Source organism: Plodia interpunctella, chromosome 15, assembly GCF_027563975.2.
Source record: "Plodia interpunctella isolate USDA-ARS_2022_Savannah chromosome 15, ilPloInte3.2, whole genome shotgun sequence".
In the NCBI taxonomy this organism is placed as follows: domain Eukaryota; kingdom Metazoa; phylum Arthropoda; class Insecta; order Lepidoptera; family Pyralidae; genus Plodia; species Plodia interpunctella.
Window position 1 is genome coordinate 4,958,426 of NC_071308.1, and position 20,778 is coordinate 4,979,203.

The window sequence follows — 20,778 nt, forward strand, 5'->3', positions numbered from 1 at the left end:
ACAAATATACAAGAATCAGACTTTAATTGTCCTCACAATACATCGCATCTAACCAGGTCAATTACTTTTTTGCTAAGTGATTATTCGGGATCTTTCTTTGTTTCCTACTAAGGTTTCTTAACACACAACAAGAATATACAAAAGAAAAAAATCTATAGCTCAAGAATGTGTGATTTTATTTTTGTCATATCGTTGAAAGCTTTGTCATTATCATTGCTACTTTTCGAATGTACCTTTTCGTTTACATGCTTGCCAAACGTTACGGCGAATCATATCAACATGTATTGTTTAGTTATTACTCAAATAAACAAACGCAAATAAAAACTAATCGTTAATCAACGTTCAAGTACTATTGATTGTACTGTGTTTCACAGTGTTTCTGGCATTTTAAAACATTTTATGTGTCACAGTCACAGACAAACAATTGCTTTTACAAATATTTTCATAAAACCTTTCAAATTATCTCATTCCTCCGTGATATTTATGGTACCTATTGAAATTTAATATAGCCTTAGGCAGTATCTGTGTACGAATAGGTATGTGGGCGGGTGGCGGGCGGCGACCGTGGGCGGATTCTGTTTAGTTATCCTTCTGAGGGAGTCTCGTGTGCTCACTAAATACAACTCACTCGCTTTTTTCCGGTCTCTGTAATTGACGTGTATTGCCAACCTGTGTGAATGTTATCTCGACGTTGTCATAAACAATGCTACAATTACAAGATATATATATTTTAAACTATTACTAGCTGTTGCCCGCGGTAAAAAGTAGCCTTTGACACTCTCTAGCTCTCCATCACTATCTCCACAACAAAATCCATTATGAACTGCTCCATTATGACGTGAAAGGCTGACAAACACACTTTCACATTTATAATATTAGTATGGTTTTGTTTATATACCAGCTGCGTCCCTTCGCTCCCATGGGAATTTCGGGATAAAGAGTACCTTATGTGTTATTCCAGTTCCAGGTTATTCTATACCCCTGTACCAAATTTCATAACAATCGGTCTAGTAGATAATACGTCAAGAGGTAACAAACTTACCTTCGCATTTATAATATTAATTGGGATTGGTATGGGTTTTAGTCATGTAAAAATATTGAATCTCATTCATTTTATATCATAATACAAAGATTTTAATACTACGTCGGACTCTTAAATAACATCACAGTGGGAGGCGTAAAAAAATAATAAGTAATCACGCTCTATCTAATATAAACGACTAGAAAATGACGCCTCTTAGAAAAATAATTATCTCTTTATGAATACACAAGCTGTGCCCCCAGGCTTCGCTCCCGTGGGGAAACTGTGCTATTCCAGGATATATTCTTCACTTATGCCAAATTTCATCGAAAACTGCCTAGCAGATTGAATTGCTTGATTGAGTAACAAACATCCTTACACGGTCACATCCAAACATTCTCATTTGTAATATTAGCGGGATTTTATGAGATATACCAACGCGATACTAAATAATAGATGAAAAATACTCAAAGAAGACGATCAGTGAACTGCAAACAATAAGCAAGACAAGTTGAACATTGAAACTTGCGTTAATTCAGATTGTTAACGAACTCGCCTTACTTAGCGGTGTACATACCTGTATATTATATCGGATACGTTACAGAAACAGTAGATGTGATTAGAAGTGTATGACATTCCATATTATCACGAACCTCAGTTATGACTATAAAAAACTCGTATCTCTCTGTGGTGTCTGAACGGAAGAAAAATATATATTTTTAATCTGTTCCGTCCTACTGCTGGGCAAAGTAGGTCTCCCCCAAATGATGATTACTTGCGAAAGGAATGGTTGGATTTGGCATCGAAGAGAGCGACTTGGAAATACTTGTGGGAAGAAAAATTTCTTTGCAAAAAAATTTTGTATATTATAAATTAGTGTTAAAAGAAAAATCTTTAACCTACATGTGGTGTGTCTATGACGAGCAAGTCGCTCCACCAACTTTGCCATATCTACATACTAGCCGTGATAAGATCACGTAATTTTTGGAAATTTTGTGTGTCCGTCTCCAAGACTATAGGTTCAGATTTTTTGACTGAAAAATATATGATGTAAGTAGAATATATCTACAATTGACTTACTCTAGTAGATTTCTAACAAAATGTGGAACGTAAAGTTCGATGTGTTACAGACCCTCCAGGTAAATACCGATTTTTAAAACACCTTTATTATGTACTTTTCCTTATTTTACTTTCGGGGGTGCTATTATTTGCTCTTTAATGTAATTAATACAAAGATATTAACTGATATTTAATAGTTATATATCATTTATGATATGAAAGTGCAAATGTCCACCCATATTCAAAACATATAGTCAACAACATTCAATAACAGCTTGTTGCGATTCCACTTGCAGTTTGCAATGACAGATTAATTGCAAATGGTTGATGTGCTATTGCGTGCATTAATTACAGGCATAGATCTGTATCAAGGGATATTTCGGGTGTAAATTGCGAATAAATTGGACAACTTGGTTGAAGGTAATCGGTTTTTGCATTTATGACTTAATATATTTACGCATATTTGGTCAAATTAATCTCGTGAGATTGCGTGGTGAATTTATTCAAAGTGACAACTGTCTATGTCTATTAAATTAAAATAAAACACGATCTTTAACGGAAACGAGCTAAGGCACGAATTCGTATTCATTTACCAAATGTTACGTGTTTAAATGTAATTCTAGTAATTTTACTTAAGGATCAAGTAGTATTTGCTAGGTGTACTGAATTTAAATATCAACAGTAATGGGTAAGGTATTGAAGCTTACGGAATTTATTTACTGCCCATTGCTTTCCGCAGTGCCTTCCCACGAGAATTTCGAGAAAAAAAAAACTGGTGATATGTGCTTTTCCAGGTTTTCTACCTGTATAAACTTATTTTATTTATTATACTCATTAAAATCAGTCTTATTAAATATCCTTGGTTCAGTATCACACATTCTGATTGATAGAATTAAGTAGCAAGGTTAGTGTTAAGCGTAGACACAGGCTCAAATTACTACAGACATAGCTTATAGACACATTATTTTCTTTATCACGAAACGCCTTCGAGGCTCGTGAATATTAAGCCAAGTTCTAATGTACGCTCGATTGTATTTCATTAGTTTTAGTTGCAGACCATGTAGGCTTTGTTCGGAAATTAAGTCAACGGAACGATAATTTCTTTGTCTAGATTTATTAACCATTATTATTATTTCAACCATGGAGTATATCATGAAAATAGCCAATGTACATACAATTTTACAATCTGGAATATAAAACATTAGAGCTTTAAAATTTCGCACGAAAGTTTTGTATTAAAAAGTTGCGGGTGTTGTTCCGGAAAATGAATCTATTTAGCGGAGGACGAAGTTTGGAATTTCGATGCGAGTGTACCGACCACAGCCGAGATGAACAATACCTAAACCACCATCATAGGTGAGCGACGGAACGCTGCACGACGTTCACGTGATGCGTACTGGCCGTGTGTGAATTATTATGAAATGGCAACAATAGGCCAAAAGTATATAACTACATTCAGAGGTGAATTTACGCCCATTTACTTATTTATCCTAAGTTTATTTCCAAAAACCCGCCGCAACCATATTGCTTTTCGGGAAATTATTGGCTGAATTTGTTAAACCCCGCGTAATTTTGATATAGACGCGACTCTTATATCAAAAGTACGAAAGGTTGACGCTTGTTTGACTCTCGTCGCGCTACCTTGCTACGTCTGTCGATCACCTAGGACGTCGGGTCAGGTATACGTCAGGTTTTTTACGAGTTGGCCACCTAAACGAGTCGGTTCATACATAATTCTATACATCTCGTCCCGTCCCGTCAGACCGAGTTTGGGGAAGCGGTTATTTCATGACCTTATTGTCCCGAATCCTGGTATATTAGGTGGCTACCTAAAGGTTGTTTCCAAATTACTTCTAATTTTAGCAATACTAATTCCTTTGATGAAACTATAGACGTATAAGCTAATTCCGTACAAAAGTAAACTAGACAGCTTATAAATATAGAGTGCTTCTGGTTATATATTTTTATTTCCTTGAATTTTTTAAAACGACAGATTTTAAATGTATTAACCTACAAGGAATAATATTACTATTTTTAGTGGAAATTAAAATGTTTTAGGGACACAAATTTAAGAAGTTATCATGATAAGTAGCTCTACAATTTTTTTGCAACTACAAAATGCATCAAAATCAGACGAGTGGTAGAAAATAATTTTGAAATTGTATGTAAGATGTGGATTGGTATTGGATTCACGTGTGAGGGGCGAGGCTGCGCGCGCAGCTCTACGCCGTCGTAGCGCTACGAGCGTTCAGTCTTAACCGAGCTACGACAACTATCGGCTACGGCGTAACTTGACTCTAGCGTACTTTTATGTCAAAGTGTTTTGTGACATTGTGATCTCAAAGGTCTATAAGTTGCAAGAGGTCTAAAAGAAGGTAAATTTTATATATAAAACTTGTATAGACAATGTGATTGTAGCGTATAATTTTCATACCTAACCAATATTGATGTCGTAACATTACTTGGGATGATTGTCTCGCGTATTCATGAAATCTATTCGTAGAAGTACTGCCACTGCATTATTGAGAAACCTTATATTAAAATCGTTTTTCATATTTAACTTGGTATTTTAGTATTTATGTTACCTGATAATTTAAACTTGTTGAATGATTATACCTAACTATACCTTGATTAAGTATGTAGTTCAAATCTTAAATGAAGGTATTAATTAACCTTTGTTACTTTTTTCTTAAAAATGCTTTTTTGCAAGTTGACAACTATTTCTTACGTTTGTTTTTTCCTAATTTCTTCTAACCTAACCTTTGGAAATAAGTACGATATGGTTAAATGATATTGTAGAGGGTGACCTTTGATATTTCGAGACGTATTCAAGTGCTCGCACAGAGCTTAAGGAGAACTCTATATTTAATTCGAGATTACGTCTAATTTTAGACGTTCTAATAAACAGTGATAGGTCAAGATAAGGTTATGAAAATATGCCATATAACAGATCCTTGCGTAGGCTGAACAATTAGAAAATCTGAACAAATGGCATCATTTTATTTGGATTTGGTTTAAACGACTTGAAATTTTATTTCGTCAAATGTATATTATTGAGTAGCAACCCGACCCGATGGTATTCTTCTGACTGCAAGAAACTCACTGTTTTCTTAACAAAATAATTAATTTACACGTAGCCTTGATTTAAGACTTATTAGTATAACTATCTTACCCAAACCATCGCTGCATACTACGAGTATTCAATGATACGCTAAAGAAGACACTTAGAATCGGTTAAAATTAAATTAATATCAATTGGTCGGTCTAAAATAATCGGTCCAATCCAAATCTTCTTAGACAGTTGTTTACCCAAATGGTTGCCTAGAAGAAATTGCTAATAGCGATAAACCGCATTTAGCACAATAACATTTATCTAAATCATTATGTTATTCTATGTGTGATACTTTTTGTACTGATGTACACTATGTAACTAATTTGTGCAATTCTACTCTGAAAAAATGGGCTTCGTTCTTGAGACGACCTGTTTTAGTAGGCACCCAAAAGGCACAAAAAAAATCAGAATTAAATTTAGTTCATGAACTGCTTTTAATTATTGTATAGCCCAAATAACAATAGATTACTTTGTATTATACGGCTAAAGCTATACGGTTTGAACGTTGCATAATCTGAATGTTATACATTCATAAGATAATTCTACTTATTTTTACAAAGTGTTGCATTGAGCCTTTCGGATATTTGCAATATAAACTTCATTCCTAACGGTCAACGGTCATTCATATTTATTTTATTGACTTTCTTAGTTCAGCAGCCCCTCTCAAGGTCATTTCAGAAGAACGTAGTCTTAAGGTCAAATAAGCGAAGAACCCGCCGCTCCGGCTTCGCTCGGGTTGAGACATAATAAATTATACACCTCAACCTTCTTCAGGAATAACACTATCTATTGGTGAAAACCGCCTGAAAATCCGTGCATTAGTTTTCGAGTTTATCACGAACAGACAGACAGACGCGGCAGAGGACTTTGTTTTATAATATGTAAGGATTATTTGGATAATAAGGTTTATAATTGTTAAAAAAAAATATTCTACCATCAAAATTTCCAATGCGTAGCCTTAAATAATTGAGAAAAAAGAACGTAATAGAGAAATACTCGATATCAGAGAAAGATTGACTCGATAGTACTTAATGTATTATTTTTCTTTTCCATTTCCGATGCTGCAGTCTGTCCTCGGATCGTTTATTTTATTGAGATGGTTTTATTTGCTTATTTTTGTAATGCAAACAGCCAATTATTTTTTATATTGAATATCTTTTTGATCATATTTTATGTCAATGTTATGATGAGAGATAATTATCATCTATCTAGATTTTTTAATACTTTCGCGACCTCTCGACGCGTCGCGAATGAAGTTTAATTGTTACAAGCTTTATCTATGAATTATGTCCCTAATTTGTGTTTCGGATGTAATCTTGCAACTCACTTATGAAGCAGATATCTTCAACCGATTGAGCTGAAAATTTGTACACTAGTTAAGTTTGCATTACAATGCATTCTTGTGATATGCGTGGCCGGATGGTGCGTCCAGGAACGGCACCAGGCGTGTGCACGAACCTGCTATTTTTTGTCACACATTGAATGCAATAAGATCTCTGACAACAATAAAAACTTGTGAAAAACAAAATTACATTTTTATAAATAATCTTATTTTAACACTGCTATAGCAGTTGTGCGTCCGAGAGAGCGTTTATGACGATGTTACTGAAAATTACAGAGTACACGTTTATAATTGTATAATGTAGCTACAAGAGTGATATATACATCGTATCAACAGAATATGACTGTGAACGCTGTGTTATGCAGTCATCTGGAAAAATGAACAGATACAATGTCGACAGCACGTATTGTACACACGTAACACACGTCGCCAATATTCTGTACCGATATTGTGTTAACTTCATGCTTGTATGGAATTCGTTATTTTATTGGTTACAAAGTCATTCCAAATTTACTGATGTTACTGTTTTATCCATACTTCCATACTAATATTATAATCCGAAAAGATTTGTATTTTTGTTTGTAATAAATAAACTCAAAAACTGATAGACAGGTTGTCATGAAATTTGAGACAGACTAAACCTTTAGAAATAATAATTAGAAATAATAATACTTTTTAATTTATGGTTTTACCCCAGCTGAGCCGGGAAGGACTGCTAGTATTAGTATAACTTGACACGCTGTTGGTCGTACAAAGACTATAAATATAACCAGTTTATATAGTTCTATTATATAATCATATAGAAAAAAATCTAATTTTTGAGGTATTTGTCAGTAGCCAAAAAAAACAAAGTCATTAGCATGATGCAAAACTGTGCTTTGTTTATTTCAAGTTAAACATTTATCAGCAATTCACTTATTATATATATATTATTATTTTTTATTAATTTATTGAAACTAAACTATTAATATAAAATTATTATTTACCTGCCTATCTTGCTGCCTGTTAACATGTCATATTTTTTTCGTATACAAGCGTATACGATATCAAAGTGACATAATTCCAGCCGTGAGCTTTTGAAAAGCTTCCTCAATGGAAGTAATCAGGCTAATGTTAATGACATAGAATGTCTCTGTTACTGCGGAAACTTGGTCCTTAACACTGCGCCAGAAGGTAAATACTAACATTTTCTAGTTAAACCCACAGATTAAACAAATATTATATGTTCTGACAAATCCAACTGTGTTATGCTATAAACGTTAAATTTAGAACTTTTACTGATGATTTTATTAGTTCACATCTCTATTTATTTTACGATGGTATAACTATATGTTATACTTATGTTATATAACCGACTGCAAAAAGACGGGATTCTCAATTGGTCACAAACTTTTATTTTTTGTCTATGGTAACTGTTGTTGATAAATAATCTTAAGCAAATTCTTGAGTTTTATTATTTTTTTCTTAAGTTTTTTTATTGGATTTGGTAGTAGCAGGGCCATTGTATGCATGTATTTGTTTTTTAATTTTTGCTATTAAAATTTCTGAGGGAAAATTCTCTTTATCTCGGATAAATGTTTCTTGTAACACCGATATCGTTTTCAGGGGTTATTGTTCATACTGTTCAAGGGTCATTACGTAAAAGTACAGCCCGCATCGATCCCACCATATGGCACCGCGCCAACAACAAACTCCGCACCCTACATACTGTACAGCCAACCCCAACTCAACTCAACTTTGTATGGAGCGCTATGCCGCGGAGACAAAGTCGAATTTGCAATGACCGTTTATTGTTGTGCTGGCCACTGTAAGAACTTACGCCCGTTCATAAAACTTTGGTATTAAAACAGTTTTATTACCGCTAAGAACTACACCACACTCTACGTTCAAACTTCCAATTGGAAGTATGAAAAAGTGAAAACATGTAAGTATCTTTACGATACTTACATGTTTCCACTTTTTATTAGTTGAGAAGAAGTACAGGTTGTTCCTTAATTTATTCGGAAACCGAGTATTAATTCTTGTCTTTTCATCTTTTCAGGTTGATTTTACTACAAAACAATAAACTGAGGTCTCAATCATGGCATTTGCTGGGCTTAAGAAACAAATCAACAAAGCTAATCAAGTAAGTAAACATAAATATTATATCTGGTATGCCATTATATTTCATTTATTGATATATCATGGAAATTGAGAATTTAAGATTAATCCTACCAATTTCTTATCAAGAAAAACGGTTTGAAACTTTTCCGGAAGCACCTTTTTAGTGACAAAACAAAGAGTAGCAAAGTTTTTCATTCGTGTTAAAAAAGTTTCAAGATAAATTTTGCCCAGTTTTTGAAGAAATTCTTATCGACGCTCCAATATTAAATTTGTTCATTCAAGCTTATTCAAACGTTTTCTTTGGTTAGATGGGGAAAATCGGTTGTATGTATTGTTAATTACAATAAAGTACGGGGGGTACTAAGAAATATATTTTCTAAAGTATGATAACTTTAAATTGGTTTTTCAAAGTTTCAATTTCGGATTTATTTTAAGACAGTCATGGCGTTTGATCATTTTCGTATCAGCAAAATCGATGTGTTTATCAAAAATATCACGACACGCGACATGGTTTTCGTTGAAATATTTTCCAATTACCAGAATGGACTGCACGAATCCATTAAACTTAATAACCGAAATGTCAGTTAGAGCAGTTGATTCTACATCTTAACTAACATTATAAATGGGTAAATTTGTTTGTTTGTTACTCTTCACGTTATATCTACTCCACCTTAATTCTTGAAATTTTGCATACGTACTTATGTAGTTTCAAGTATGGAGAAGAGTACATAAATAGTGTATATTTCGTCCCGGATAACTGTTCCCGGAAAAAATATTACGCGGGCGAAGCCGTGACCGAAAGCTTGTTGTTAATAATGTTTGATAAAAACCGTTCATTCTTAAATCAGGCTTGTGAAAGTATATCTACATAGGTAGGTACCACGCTATTTTTAAATATACTTCCAGGATTAGATTTATTTACCTGAATTTAAAATATTCGATAATAGGATTTTTTTTATAAATCTATCTACATGTATTTCGTTCGTGAAAGAAGAATTGGTGAACTTTATTCAGATTCATGATTTGGTAGCCATACCGAAAAATCTGTAGATGACTCTAGAGTAGGATTCCTGGTATGCAGATAACAACTATTTTAGCTATTTTAGTCCATGTATGGTACTAACCAATCATATATGGACTGGTCTCCAAATCGAGAGAGCATAAACGAATAATGAAATTTAATATGGAAATTTATTGTTTTCTGATTTCTTTAATGGGTGTGCAAAGCTGGTTAAGTTCGTAAGCCAACAATCGGAGCATGATTGATGGCACCGTAATGCGAGACCCGTGATGACACCCCCTGCTCTGAGGGTAAGTGTGGGTTTGTATTTCACTTTTCACTATCGAATCGATTCGAAGTGAGACACACGAACCAATCACATTGCAGCGTGATTGGTTCGTTGCGTCTCACTTCGAATCGATTCGATGGTGAGAAGTGAAATGCAAACCTTCACTAGCCCCTCTGCACGCTCCGGCAATACTATGTGCTCCGGCCTCACTATAATAGTTAATTTTCACTCAAATTATTTTATAATTTTTCAATGAAAAAATATTAGAAAAGGCGTGTATTTTTCTTGGTAGGTTTACATATAATCTATAACAGGCTGTAATAAAGTCTGCATGGGTATATTTACTTTGCAAACCTTTCTATGAGATAGATAAATATTTCGTCTAACTACCTACCTACCTACCTACTCCAAATAACAAAATATATTAATGAAATTTGACGAAGCCAGGGTAACAAATCAACATTATTACGCTATTGTGTTCAATACCTTTGACTTGTATCTGATCTTAGACAACATTTTCCAAAGGCTTTCTGCTTTATCCTGGATTTATGTGAAATATTCTGATTCTCATTTTGTTTGTGTGCCCTCTAAGATGGAAGGCATGCCTAAGGGATCGTTATCTCGCCGGATAAATTCTTTCAGGCCGAACCTCCTAACCTTGAGTGGGGTGGAGAAACGACGGTTATCTTCAATCGGGTATTCTTCGAATTTCCACATTTATTTTGCGGTGTTTTAGTACAGAAAATACTGTTTATGGTTCATGGTAATTAACAAAGAAATTATTATTTCTATCAGTCTGTCCTCATTGTTTGTTTAGATCCGAATGCTATCTAACTCGGAACCTTGCATATATTTGCTGCATCGTCACACTAACTTATTGGAGCTGTTAGATTTATTTCGATGATAATGTATTAGGTACTCAGAATTTTTAATTCAGAAATTCAATAATAGCCTCGACACACGTTGCTTTTAACGTTATACAAATTTCAGGAAATAATTTAAGAATAAATCCAGTATATAAGGAGTAGTCCAGACGTATCCTTGGGGCGGATGCACCATAGCGCTGTGTCGGGGTTGCGGCCGTGACCTCGCCCTATTTTCCCGATGTGTCCCAATTATTGCGGCCTTCGCCACCCTACACAGGACCCGATCTCCTGCTTTCATGCGATAAACTACATCCATCGAGCTAAAGTGGTTTATAATGCAATTCTGTTACGATGTCGACAGAATGAAGTGAACCTAAATGTACTTTAGGTTCACTTCATTATTATCATATATATTTTCACTTCATTGTTACTTTTTACGTGCTTTTATAATGCAATTACGTTATGTTGATAGTTTAGCTTAATTATTTGCTATATTTTCAGTTCATTATAAATTATCTGTTGCAATCACATACGGATAGATAGAGACTATACAATCAAGCTGATAAGTCAATACAAGAAACGGATATTTTTCATTATACGCATCTTTTTCTTTATATTATCTTCATCTTCAAATAAATCAAAAAGAAAAATACTTTTTATTACCACAACAGAATAAGCTACTTGCAAACCGTTATCGAGCTATACGCTTCCCAACGGGCGCGAATAAGTTTAATGGTCTAGTTTATTGACTGTTCTTTATGTTAGGCTTCACGTTCGACGATCGATATTACTATACATGCTCGACAGGTTCCGTGACTAAAATAACCTTAAGTATAAATAAAATAACCGAACAGGCAATGAATAATAATATTCAATTGTTTTTCATACATGGGCTCAACAAATATCAACGTTTCAGCAACAGAAAGGCTGACTCATTGTGCAAATATTGAAAGGAAAAATAAACAGTTAACAGATCAATTGAAATATCAAGCCCCTACGCGGAACGAATCAGCCGAGCGCTGTCAACAAATTAATAGGCATTATTTTAATTAGCATAAAATTGTCGGGGCCTAATTATCGCGATTCACAGCCACTGGAGCTTTCCACGATATTACATTTCCAATTTCGCCATAGTAAAAACGAGAGGGCGCATTTCGGCCAAGGTTAGGCCGCGACCCTCAGCTTTTGTTCGTCTACCGCCACTACTTCGGAACACCCTTTTGTATGATGTTTTTTAAATGTAACGTTAATGTATTGTACGACAAAGTTATTACGTGAAAACCTTAGAGCGTGGACTGGAATGTGATCGTTTACCTGTTTATTGTAATATTAGTTAGATCGAGTTAGTCCAGGATAAAAGTACCTTACTTTATTAATTTATATGTTTATATTTATTTTATATTTAGTTATTAATTTGTTTGTTGCAGTATGTCACAGAGAAGATGGGCGGTGCCGAGGGCACGAAGCTCGATCTGGATTTCGTGGAAATGGAAAGAGTAAGTTCATTTGTGACAAATATTTGATTTACAGAGAAGTTAATATTTGCTAATAATGTGTACGTAAATGTGTTACGGTAATAAAGCTTTATTGAATGCGTCACTAACAAGATGTTATACCAGCTGTATTATACCAGACTCCCAAGAAAGTTATTAAAGTAGTTATGACATGATATTACAGGGCTAACATTATGTTTGTATAAAATTCCGCATAAAATTTAGTTTGCATGTGAAAGAGTCACTTTGCTCTCATCCTTTGCCAACCTTGCTTGCGTCATTTTAACTAGGTTTCAAAACATTTTTCATGAAAACATGACTGAAATTACCGTTTTAGGTTAAAGGCTTGAAAAGGTTAAAGGCTATTCGTTTGAAAGTAAAGTTAGAAAATAGATTGAAATAAATTATTCATGAAAGAGGGTTGTTGCCATCGGCTGCGCCCGTAGCCTGGGCACATTCATTAACTATATAAATTTCAGGGTCATTACATTTTCAAGGTCATTAACTATATACTAAATTTCATCAAAATCGGCCCAGCGGTTTAGCAGTGAAAGACAAGTAAGTGTGGATATGGAATTGTATTTTTTTTTTCTAGAAAACAGACGTCACGTGCGAGCTAGTGGAGGAGTTGCAGACAAAGACAAAAGAGTTCCTGCAACCAAACCCGACAGCGCGAGCCAAGATGGCGGCCGTAAAGGGAATCAGCAAGCTGAGCGGGCAGGCCAAGAGTAACACGTACCCGCAGCCAGAAGGCGTGCTTGGCGACTGCATGCTGCACTACGGGAAGAAACTTGGGGAGGACACCATATTCTGTAAGTTGATTTTTTAGCATGCTGGTATGGGCCTTTAAATATATAATAATTCATCTGCTTCGCCCGCCTAGATTGTAATAGTAAAAAAAATGCGACAAACACAGTTGTCACACTTTAGAAAACCAAAAAGACGATGATGGCGCTAGTGTGCATTCGTTTGTTGGGGAAAATGAATAGAATCGGCCTTATAAGAATAAGAACGTAGTTATAGGTCACACTGCGTATAGAACATTGCTAATAGAAATCCATAGTAAGTCTATAATGAATATTATGAAATATGAAAGAAAATTATGAAATATGAAAGAAAATATTGATATAGCCTAAGTCCAAGCGACTTTCTTCATAAGTGGCTGCTAGTTCCGTGGAAGTTCTGAAACTTGGCCACTTAGCCTACTTATACCACGCCTATTTCTCGTAACTGAAGACAAATGTTCTAAGAATAATACTCGTTGTACGAATACCCTGATGAAATTATTGTTGTCTGTCCATTACAGAACTAGTTAGTGTATTTGAAATGTTAACAAAACATTGGTATTTTTAATTTGGTCCTTATTTTATCAGGGCCTTTTTCAAATTTTGTTTCGCTTGTACGCTCTAATTTCTCGTTTTTTTATTTATTTTCCCTATTCCATATCTACCGGAGTTAATTAAATAATGTATTTTCCACGGTTTAGGAAAGACATATTGGTCGCACCTCACCCAGGCATATAGGTAGGCAAACACTGATTGCCCTAGTAATTTTGGGTAAATTATGAGTTTAATTTATTTTAAACTATTGTCCATAGCTTCGCCCTCAATGGTCTGCTTGACCTCTTTATTTCATCAAAATCGGCCCAGTGTCAGAGTTAACCTTGAAAGCTGTCTATCATACAGACTTTCGCATTAATGATATTAGTATAGAAGTATGCATTTTATAAAGTGACAAAGTATACAAAACTATTGTGTGTGTTCTCAGCGCAATGCCTGATCGAGATGGGCGAGTCGCTGAAGCAGATGGCCGACGTCAAGTACTCCCTGGACGACAACATCAAGCAGAGCTTCCTGGAGCCGCTGCATCATCTGCAGACCAAAGACCTCAAGGAAGTTATGGTGAGCTGAATTTTCATGGTCTTCCATACCATACCACCGAAAAATTGGACCTTTTCCATTCGAATTTCATTACCTGTTCGAGCAGTTTTACATCGATAATTCTGCTTGATAGAGTTTATATTTTAGAGAGATGTTTCAATGTAAAACAGCTCGGGGCAATTACGCCTACTCTACACCAACTTTTAACTTGTTAACCACAACAATAGCTTTGGTTATTTTATCCTGTTCACTCTCGAAACTAAAAGGTTTCTAACGAGATCAAATCATGTAATCTACTACATTTATGTACTAGATTACATGATTTGTTAAAGTAAAAGCACTTAAAAAATATTGATGTTACACATTTACTTACAGCATCACCGAAAGAAACTACAGGGGCGTAGACTCGATTTCGACTGCAAACGGCGTCGACAAGCAAAAGGTGATGATTATTTATATTATATCTCGCTCTATCTGCAATTTTATTTTAAATCTTTCCTGCTTAGACGTCTAATTTTATCTTTTCTTATTTGTTTTATTTTAACGCCAAGGCCCCGGTAGGGCCAGCCCTTACATGAGTCCAAGTCACGCTCCGAGGCAGGGTACGTGGGTGATATCATTTATACTCATGAGCTAGATATCTCATAAATGTTCACCCCATAGTAGGCAGCTGAAGCTACATAACTCCAGTAACAAATCCTATAATATACGTTCGTTTCTTACATGTTGTGATCCTGTCCCGGACCTGCTACGGACCTTTCACTTCACTTTAATCACTGCCTGATACATTATTTTCAACGTTTGGTTTGTATGCACCTTTTTTCTTTTTTTTCCCCCTATTTTTTTCTTTTTTCTCTAAAATGTTTGACGTGCGAAACTGCGTATGCGACGGTTCGTACATCAGGCTCTCAAATTCCAGACGATGAGATTCGGCAGGCGGAGGATAAGTTTGCAGAGTCGCTGACACTTGCCCAGATTGGCATGTTCAACTTACTCGACAATGATGTAAGTGTTTTTATAACTGTTTATCATTTTTTTGCTTATTCTATTTTTTACAAGTGTTGCTTAGTTTTAACACAATATTGAACAATACGGCATACCGTTTGGCAGCGTCGCAAAATATTTTAATCTAAAAATAGGATAAGTAAATACTAAAATGGTTTACGACTAATAGTTTCCCGAATAATTGCGTGGTTTGAAAGTTTGTTGATGTATGTCAGAAACGCAAAATGCCAGGATCGTGATTTGTCAAAAATATTTATTCTGTCTGTTTCAAGTCTGTCTGAATAATAAAGAAGTCCGGTTTGTGAAGTCTATACGTAACCTTAACCATAATATAGAGAAACTCACAACCCGGCCCATGGCAACTAGTTTGAACACGTGGGCAATTTGGGCATGACATACATTGACTACACCGTTTGAAAGTATCGTGGTGAAAGAAAACTTTAGACATGGGGTTCACTATTCAATAAGCCTACTCGGCAGTTAGCGGTGGCCTGGCATTTTAAAACACGTGAAGACACAACAGGTTAATAATTGCATAAAACAGAGACAAAATTCAGAACAGTGACTGCAATGGCAATAAAAATATGGCGTATATACATACGTGCTTCTCTGTCTTGTATATGTCGATGTCTATAATTTTCTTTGTCTACGGATAGTATGGAATATTCCCTAACTTGCCGCTTTATCGCCATGCGCTTATAGGTGGAGCAGGTGGCTCAACTTAGCTTCTTCGCGGAAGGTCTCCTAGAATACCACCAACAGTGCACGGAAATCCTCAAAGGGCTAGTTTCCACGCTTATGGAGAAGTAAGTGACAGAACCTATCTGCTATATAAACAGAATCATGTTTCTGTCAGTGTGTAAACTTGTTAGCAATTTCAAGAAATGTCATTAAAAATGGCGATTTGACATATGTTATAACCGCACTCCCAGCGTGTTACATCGACAAGAAAAAGAAAAATCACTGTAGTTGAATGTTATCCATATTTTTTTTGGTATGTAATTTAATCCAAGTACAATTTCCTTTCAGGAAAGAGGAAGCCGTCAACCGTCCCAAGCTGGAGTTCGTACCGAAGACGCTAGCCGACCTTCACATCGAGGGTATCCACGACTTGAACAATGGTAGGCGGTACGGTTCCACCCAGAGTCTGTCCCTTCCCCGCAAGCCCCTGCCCCCCTCCTCTTCCGTCGGCGACCTCAGTAACATTGACCCTTTCAAGGCCTGGGAAGCCCCGACGCCGCCCAAGCCCCGCGGCTTCGGGCACCCGCCCGGTCCAGGGTTCAAGCCTCATCCAGCGCCGAGGAACCATGTCAATGGACGGGACCCGTGGGCAGGTGACTTAGGTTTTATTTGCTGGTATTTTGTGTTCCGTTTTGATTGTGGATTGCGACGGTTTTTGGTGACGGTCGACGGAAAGTAGCTTACGGATTGCATTATCTTTATATGTTAGCTGAGTAAGTGAGGTAAACTGTTCTCTTCATATCATTGTCACTATATTTATGAACATGCAATGATCACAGTTTTCTGTAGTTTGACTGGGTTGCACTTGTATTATTATACAGATTTTTTGTTATAAAATAAGTACTTATAACTTGATACAAAGTACCTAAACAAACATGGTATACGTGAGACAAGGCCTGATAGTGACTCTCCTCGCAAATATAACACTTCATCTTTGCATGTCGATGGCAAATCAATTGGGTGCTAAACATAGCACTTGAAGAGGTGTATATAGAGCATAGTAAATGATTTATTTGTATATATGAGCAATCCACGGTTGAAATCAGTTTATCATGTTTATCATCTCCATAGGACACACGCACGCTTCAAGCAATTGTACACAGCACTCGGTGACGGGCATATGACACGGGTCAAATTGGTCATTCCCATAACATATTAACACTCACCCATATCTATAACTTTTACTTCATATATCTACAACCTACGTCTAACATATTATACATATTATCATACTCCAATCTTAGTAAAAGTAATTTACCGTAAATGAACCGTAGCTACACCTACCATAATGAAATAGTAAATTATCAAAAAACAAAATAGTCAAGTAATAACTACGAAAAAATCTAACTTTGTATGAATTGATTAATTTAGTTTATATTTTCATTTCATTTCTTCTTCATGTAGATTTTACTAATTTAGTCACTAACACAACTGAACATGTCTTTATAAATATATGTTTTAACATGTTCGAAAATATTTTGATTTAGCTGGTGTTTTAGAAATATCCGGTTAATACTTAATGTTGGAAGTGGAACACAGTACATAACACACTTTACGTGATAATCAAGTACCTATCTAGATCTAGATTCTTTTTTTTTCGCTTTTTGTAAATATTCTTTTTAAGGAGCTTCCAAGTGATAGAGAAGTCTGTACAGTAATTCTATTTACAGGTTGCCGATATACGATCACCAATCCTTTACCCCTCCCTTACCCTTAGTATAAGATATTTTGGTATTTTTATATTTCATCTATTATATGCAAATGTCCGAACACTTGTACTTGTTTTGCATATAATAGATGTGAAACTATAAATTAGTTTGGGTAGATTAGATTATGGGATTTCTATACTTATTTACCTCTTATATATTTTTTCTCACGTTTTGACATGTTTCTGGCATTATTGTTCTATGATATTATTTCATGAAAAAATAGAACAATAATATGCAGAAGCATCATGCTGTCTTTATAATTGTGATGTCTATTTATTTCTGACTTCTCCAAGCCAGTAGAAAGTTTTCGGTGTTCATTTCGTCTCCTTCTAATGTTCGATGTTCTGTCAAATTCTAATTGACGTGCACATTGTTGAGGAACCAATCCGATCATGAACAAGAAATAAACTAAAGTTTAAATACAGATACACACGAGTAAATGCCCTTTTTATTCTATTTTTATATCATACTTCTGTCAACGCAAAACTTGATATTCTGTCCTCGTATATGGCCTTTCGTTAGCGCTATAAGTGTCATGTACGCTAAAGTATGTTATATTTTTTAGATTCAATATTATATTCAGGATACCTATCCAAATCAGACAACCAAATAAATTACATAAATAAAACATACGAAATTAGTATGAAAATCATTATTTTGAGTGTGGGTTTATTTGTGTGCCTCGTGGAGAAGGGGGCTCGCACGCCGGCTCGCCGGAGCACAAGCCGCCCTCCAACCTCGAGCTGTTCCCGGGCTCCGGAAGCGTCCAGCGCTCCAACAACGGTAACACGCGATTGATAGTTCAATTGACAGTGACAGCTTTTAATGTCAACTTGTGAAAATGTAATCGGCTATATTTTTTGTTGTGATATTTAAGTACAATCACTCATCATAACTGGAAGTCTACTGCTGGATCTCCAACAATTTGATAAATGATCTAATATTTCATTGGAGAAATAGCTGATTTCATAAGTTATGAAGGTAGAAATTACACGTAATTTCAACATTTGAATTAACTGTAATCTACCTACAGGCAAGCTACAGAGTGTATGATTTGTAATTTAGCAACAAATGTAAAAACATTAGAAATCGAACCACAATTAGTCACATTTAAAACGGCCAGTGACATTAGCTGCTGTCAATTCAAGTCTATTGAAAAATCGATTACACTTTACACACCACGCTCATCATATTACGCTCACTTTAAGTATTTCTGATTCGTTCGTTACAAAGAAGAATTTTTCATAAACTACATTTCATGTCATAATTAAACAACACGCTATTGATCTCATTAAGTAAGTCCTAGCATGATGTGTGGGTTCGAATTGCGTGTGATGTAATTCAATTAATATTATTATTCGGGTGCTATATGCTTTTTTCTGTGAAGCAGTTTGGGTTGGGTAACATGCGCAAAAAAGGTGCCGTTCATGAAATTATAAGCTCGCATATCATAAATTGAGACTGAAAATGAATAAATTTCTCTATAAATATTTTTTTGAAAAATCGATGATTCACTAAGCCTATCTATGCCTTGTTACAATAAATTAATAGAGAAATATAAAATTAATTCTTCTTTGATAACGATTAGAACAAAAATTACAATTTAGGGTTGTTGATATGTGTGCACTTTAGTATAGCCAAAGTAGACCGCAAACAAAATTACCACATACTCGAATCTATTCGGTGCAATCTATAGGAGCATAGGTAGGAGAAACATAGCTTTTCAATAAAATTGAACTTCACATGCTTTAGTAAATATATAGTTTTAGGATTTAGACAAAAAGTTAGACCAAATTTAGACAATTTTGACACAACAAAAATACCACATGTACAAATTTTCTTCCAAATGTGTGTTGCGTATATCAAAGCAGCTTTTGTGACGTTTTCTATTTTATTATTAATGAAACCGTACATATTTATCCTCCGCTGTGCATGTCATATTTCAAACGCCATAAGGTTCCAAATATTCGTTCGGTCATTGAAGCCATTGTACGTTTAGCGGCATGTTGCAACTGTCTCATTTTAGCGCTTTTAAGGCCTAAGAACATGCATAGTATCGGTGACCACTTGACCAGTCATTTAGTGACTATATATTATTTTTTAATAGCGATATAATATTCATTTTTGTGTTATGACTTCATTAAAAAATATTAAGTAGGGTAACAGCCACATAATTATAGTAATAATAAGTCTTTATTTACTCTATAAAATAATAGTATTAATATTATTCAAAAATGTTGAAATATAGCGGATAATATGAATCCAATATTTACTAAATGATCACCAATGCTATATATAAGTGGCATGTTTTCTATAGCCCATTAAAACTGAACGCCAAATATCATGATTCGTTGAGATAAATCTACGCCTTTGCTACAGCCTCATCATCGTATTGTTTGCCTGTGAAGCTTGGATTGTCCAGTCTACTTGTAACCGTCTCACATCACAATACATCTCATATAAGCATTTTATCAAAATAAAGATCTAGTATGTTACTGCCTCATTTATCCTAAGTTATTTGTATATCCTTAAGATTTTCATGGTCCACATACTATCGAGGTTGTCTTGTCTATCAAAGACTTGAAAGAATCTTTATTAAAGACTGAGCAAAACGCTTTGAAACGTTACCAAACTACAAGTTTAGTAGCGCATTAGTTTAACTATTTTATCTTTGCCATTATATTTCTGGTAAAAAAAAAAAACAAAATTTAATTAACATTACTGACAGCTTAATTTTAATCAATGATATTTGCGATAACATGTACTTTACATCATAAAGCTCTTAACAGTGCGGGCTGCAGTATAACTTATAGCTTTGCGATTGATTAAAATTAAGCTGAATACCATCCAAAAGTTTGGCCATAAAATTAAATTTTGATTTAAATACCAGGAATATTACGGCAAAACTAGCTTCATATAATCAATTCATTACTATTCGACTTTCTTAAAAAGATAAATAACGCAGTATAAACTAGAACAATATCTAAATATAAATACCTTGACACACTGACATAGAGGTGACATTCGCAGCGTCGCCGTTGCCGTCGCCGATCAAGTCGCCGGCGCGGACGCCGGTCGCGCCCGCCAAGGGCCCGTGCTGCACCGCACTGTACGACTTCGAGCCTGAGAACCAGGGAGAACTAGGATTCAAGGTATAT

General features: G+C 35.1%; 1 protein-coding gene across 9 annotated transcripts in view; it reads left to right on the forward strand.

Annotated features, from left to right (window-relative positions):
* The window catches only part of EndoA (Endophilin A), a 33,059-nt gene that overhangs the window by 8,365 nt on the left and 3,916 nt on the right, over positions 1-20,778 (forward strand). For 3 of the 9 annotated variants that reach the window (XR_008405345.2, XM_053755739.2, XM_053755741.1), the window contains exons 2-11: positions 8,576-8,659; positions 12,220-12,288; positions 12,881-13,097; positions 14,053-14,186; positions 14,541-14,607; positions 14,717-14,767; positions 15,085-15,170; positions 15,873-15,976; positions 16,200-16,504; positions 20,651-20,772. Coding sequence is in view for 8 of the 9 variants with exons in the window: in XM_053755739.2 (XP_053611714.1) it covers positions 8,615-8,659; positions 12,220-12,288; positions 12,881-13,097; positions 14,053-14,186; positions 14,541-14,607; positions 14,717-14,767; positions 15,085-15,170; positions 15,873-15,976; positions 16,200-16,504; positions 20,651-20,772 (1,200 nt within the window). In the remaining variant the exon portion in view is untranslated. Of the gene's footprint in view, positions 1-4,315; positions 4,456-8,575; positions 8,660-12,219; positions 12,289-12,880; positions 13,098-14,052; positions 14,187-14,540; positions 14,608-14,716; positions 14,768-15,069; positions 15,171-15,872; positions 15,977-16,199; positions 16,505-18,310; positions 18,404-20,650; positions 20,773-20,778 lie in introns of those variants that run through there. The other 6 variants (XM_053755745.2, XM_053755744.2, XM_053755740.1 and 3 more) reach the window with 6 other exon arrangements.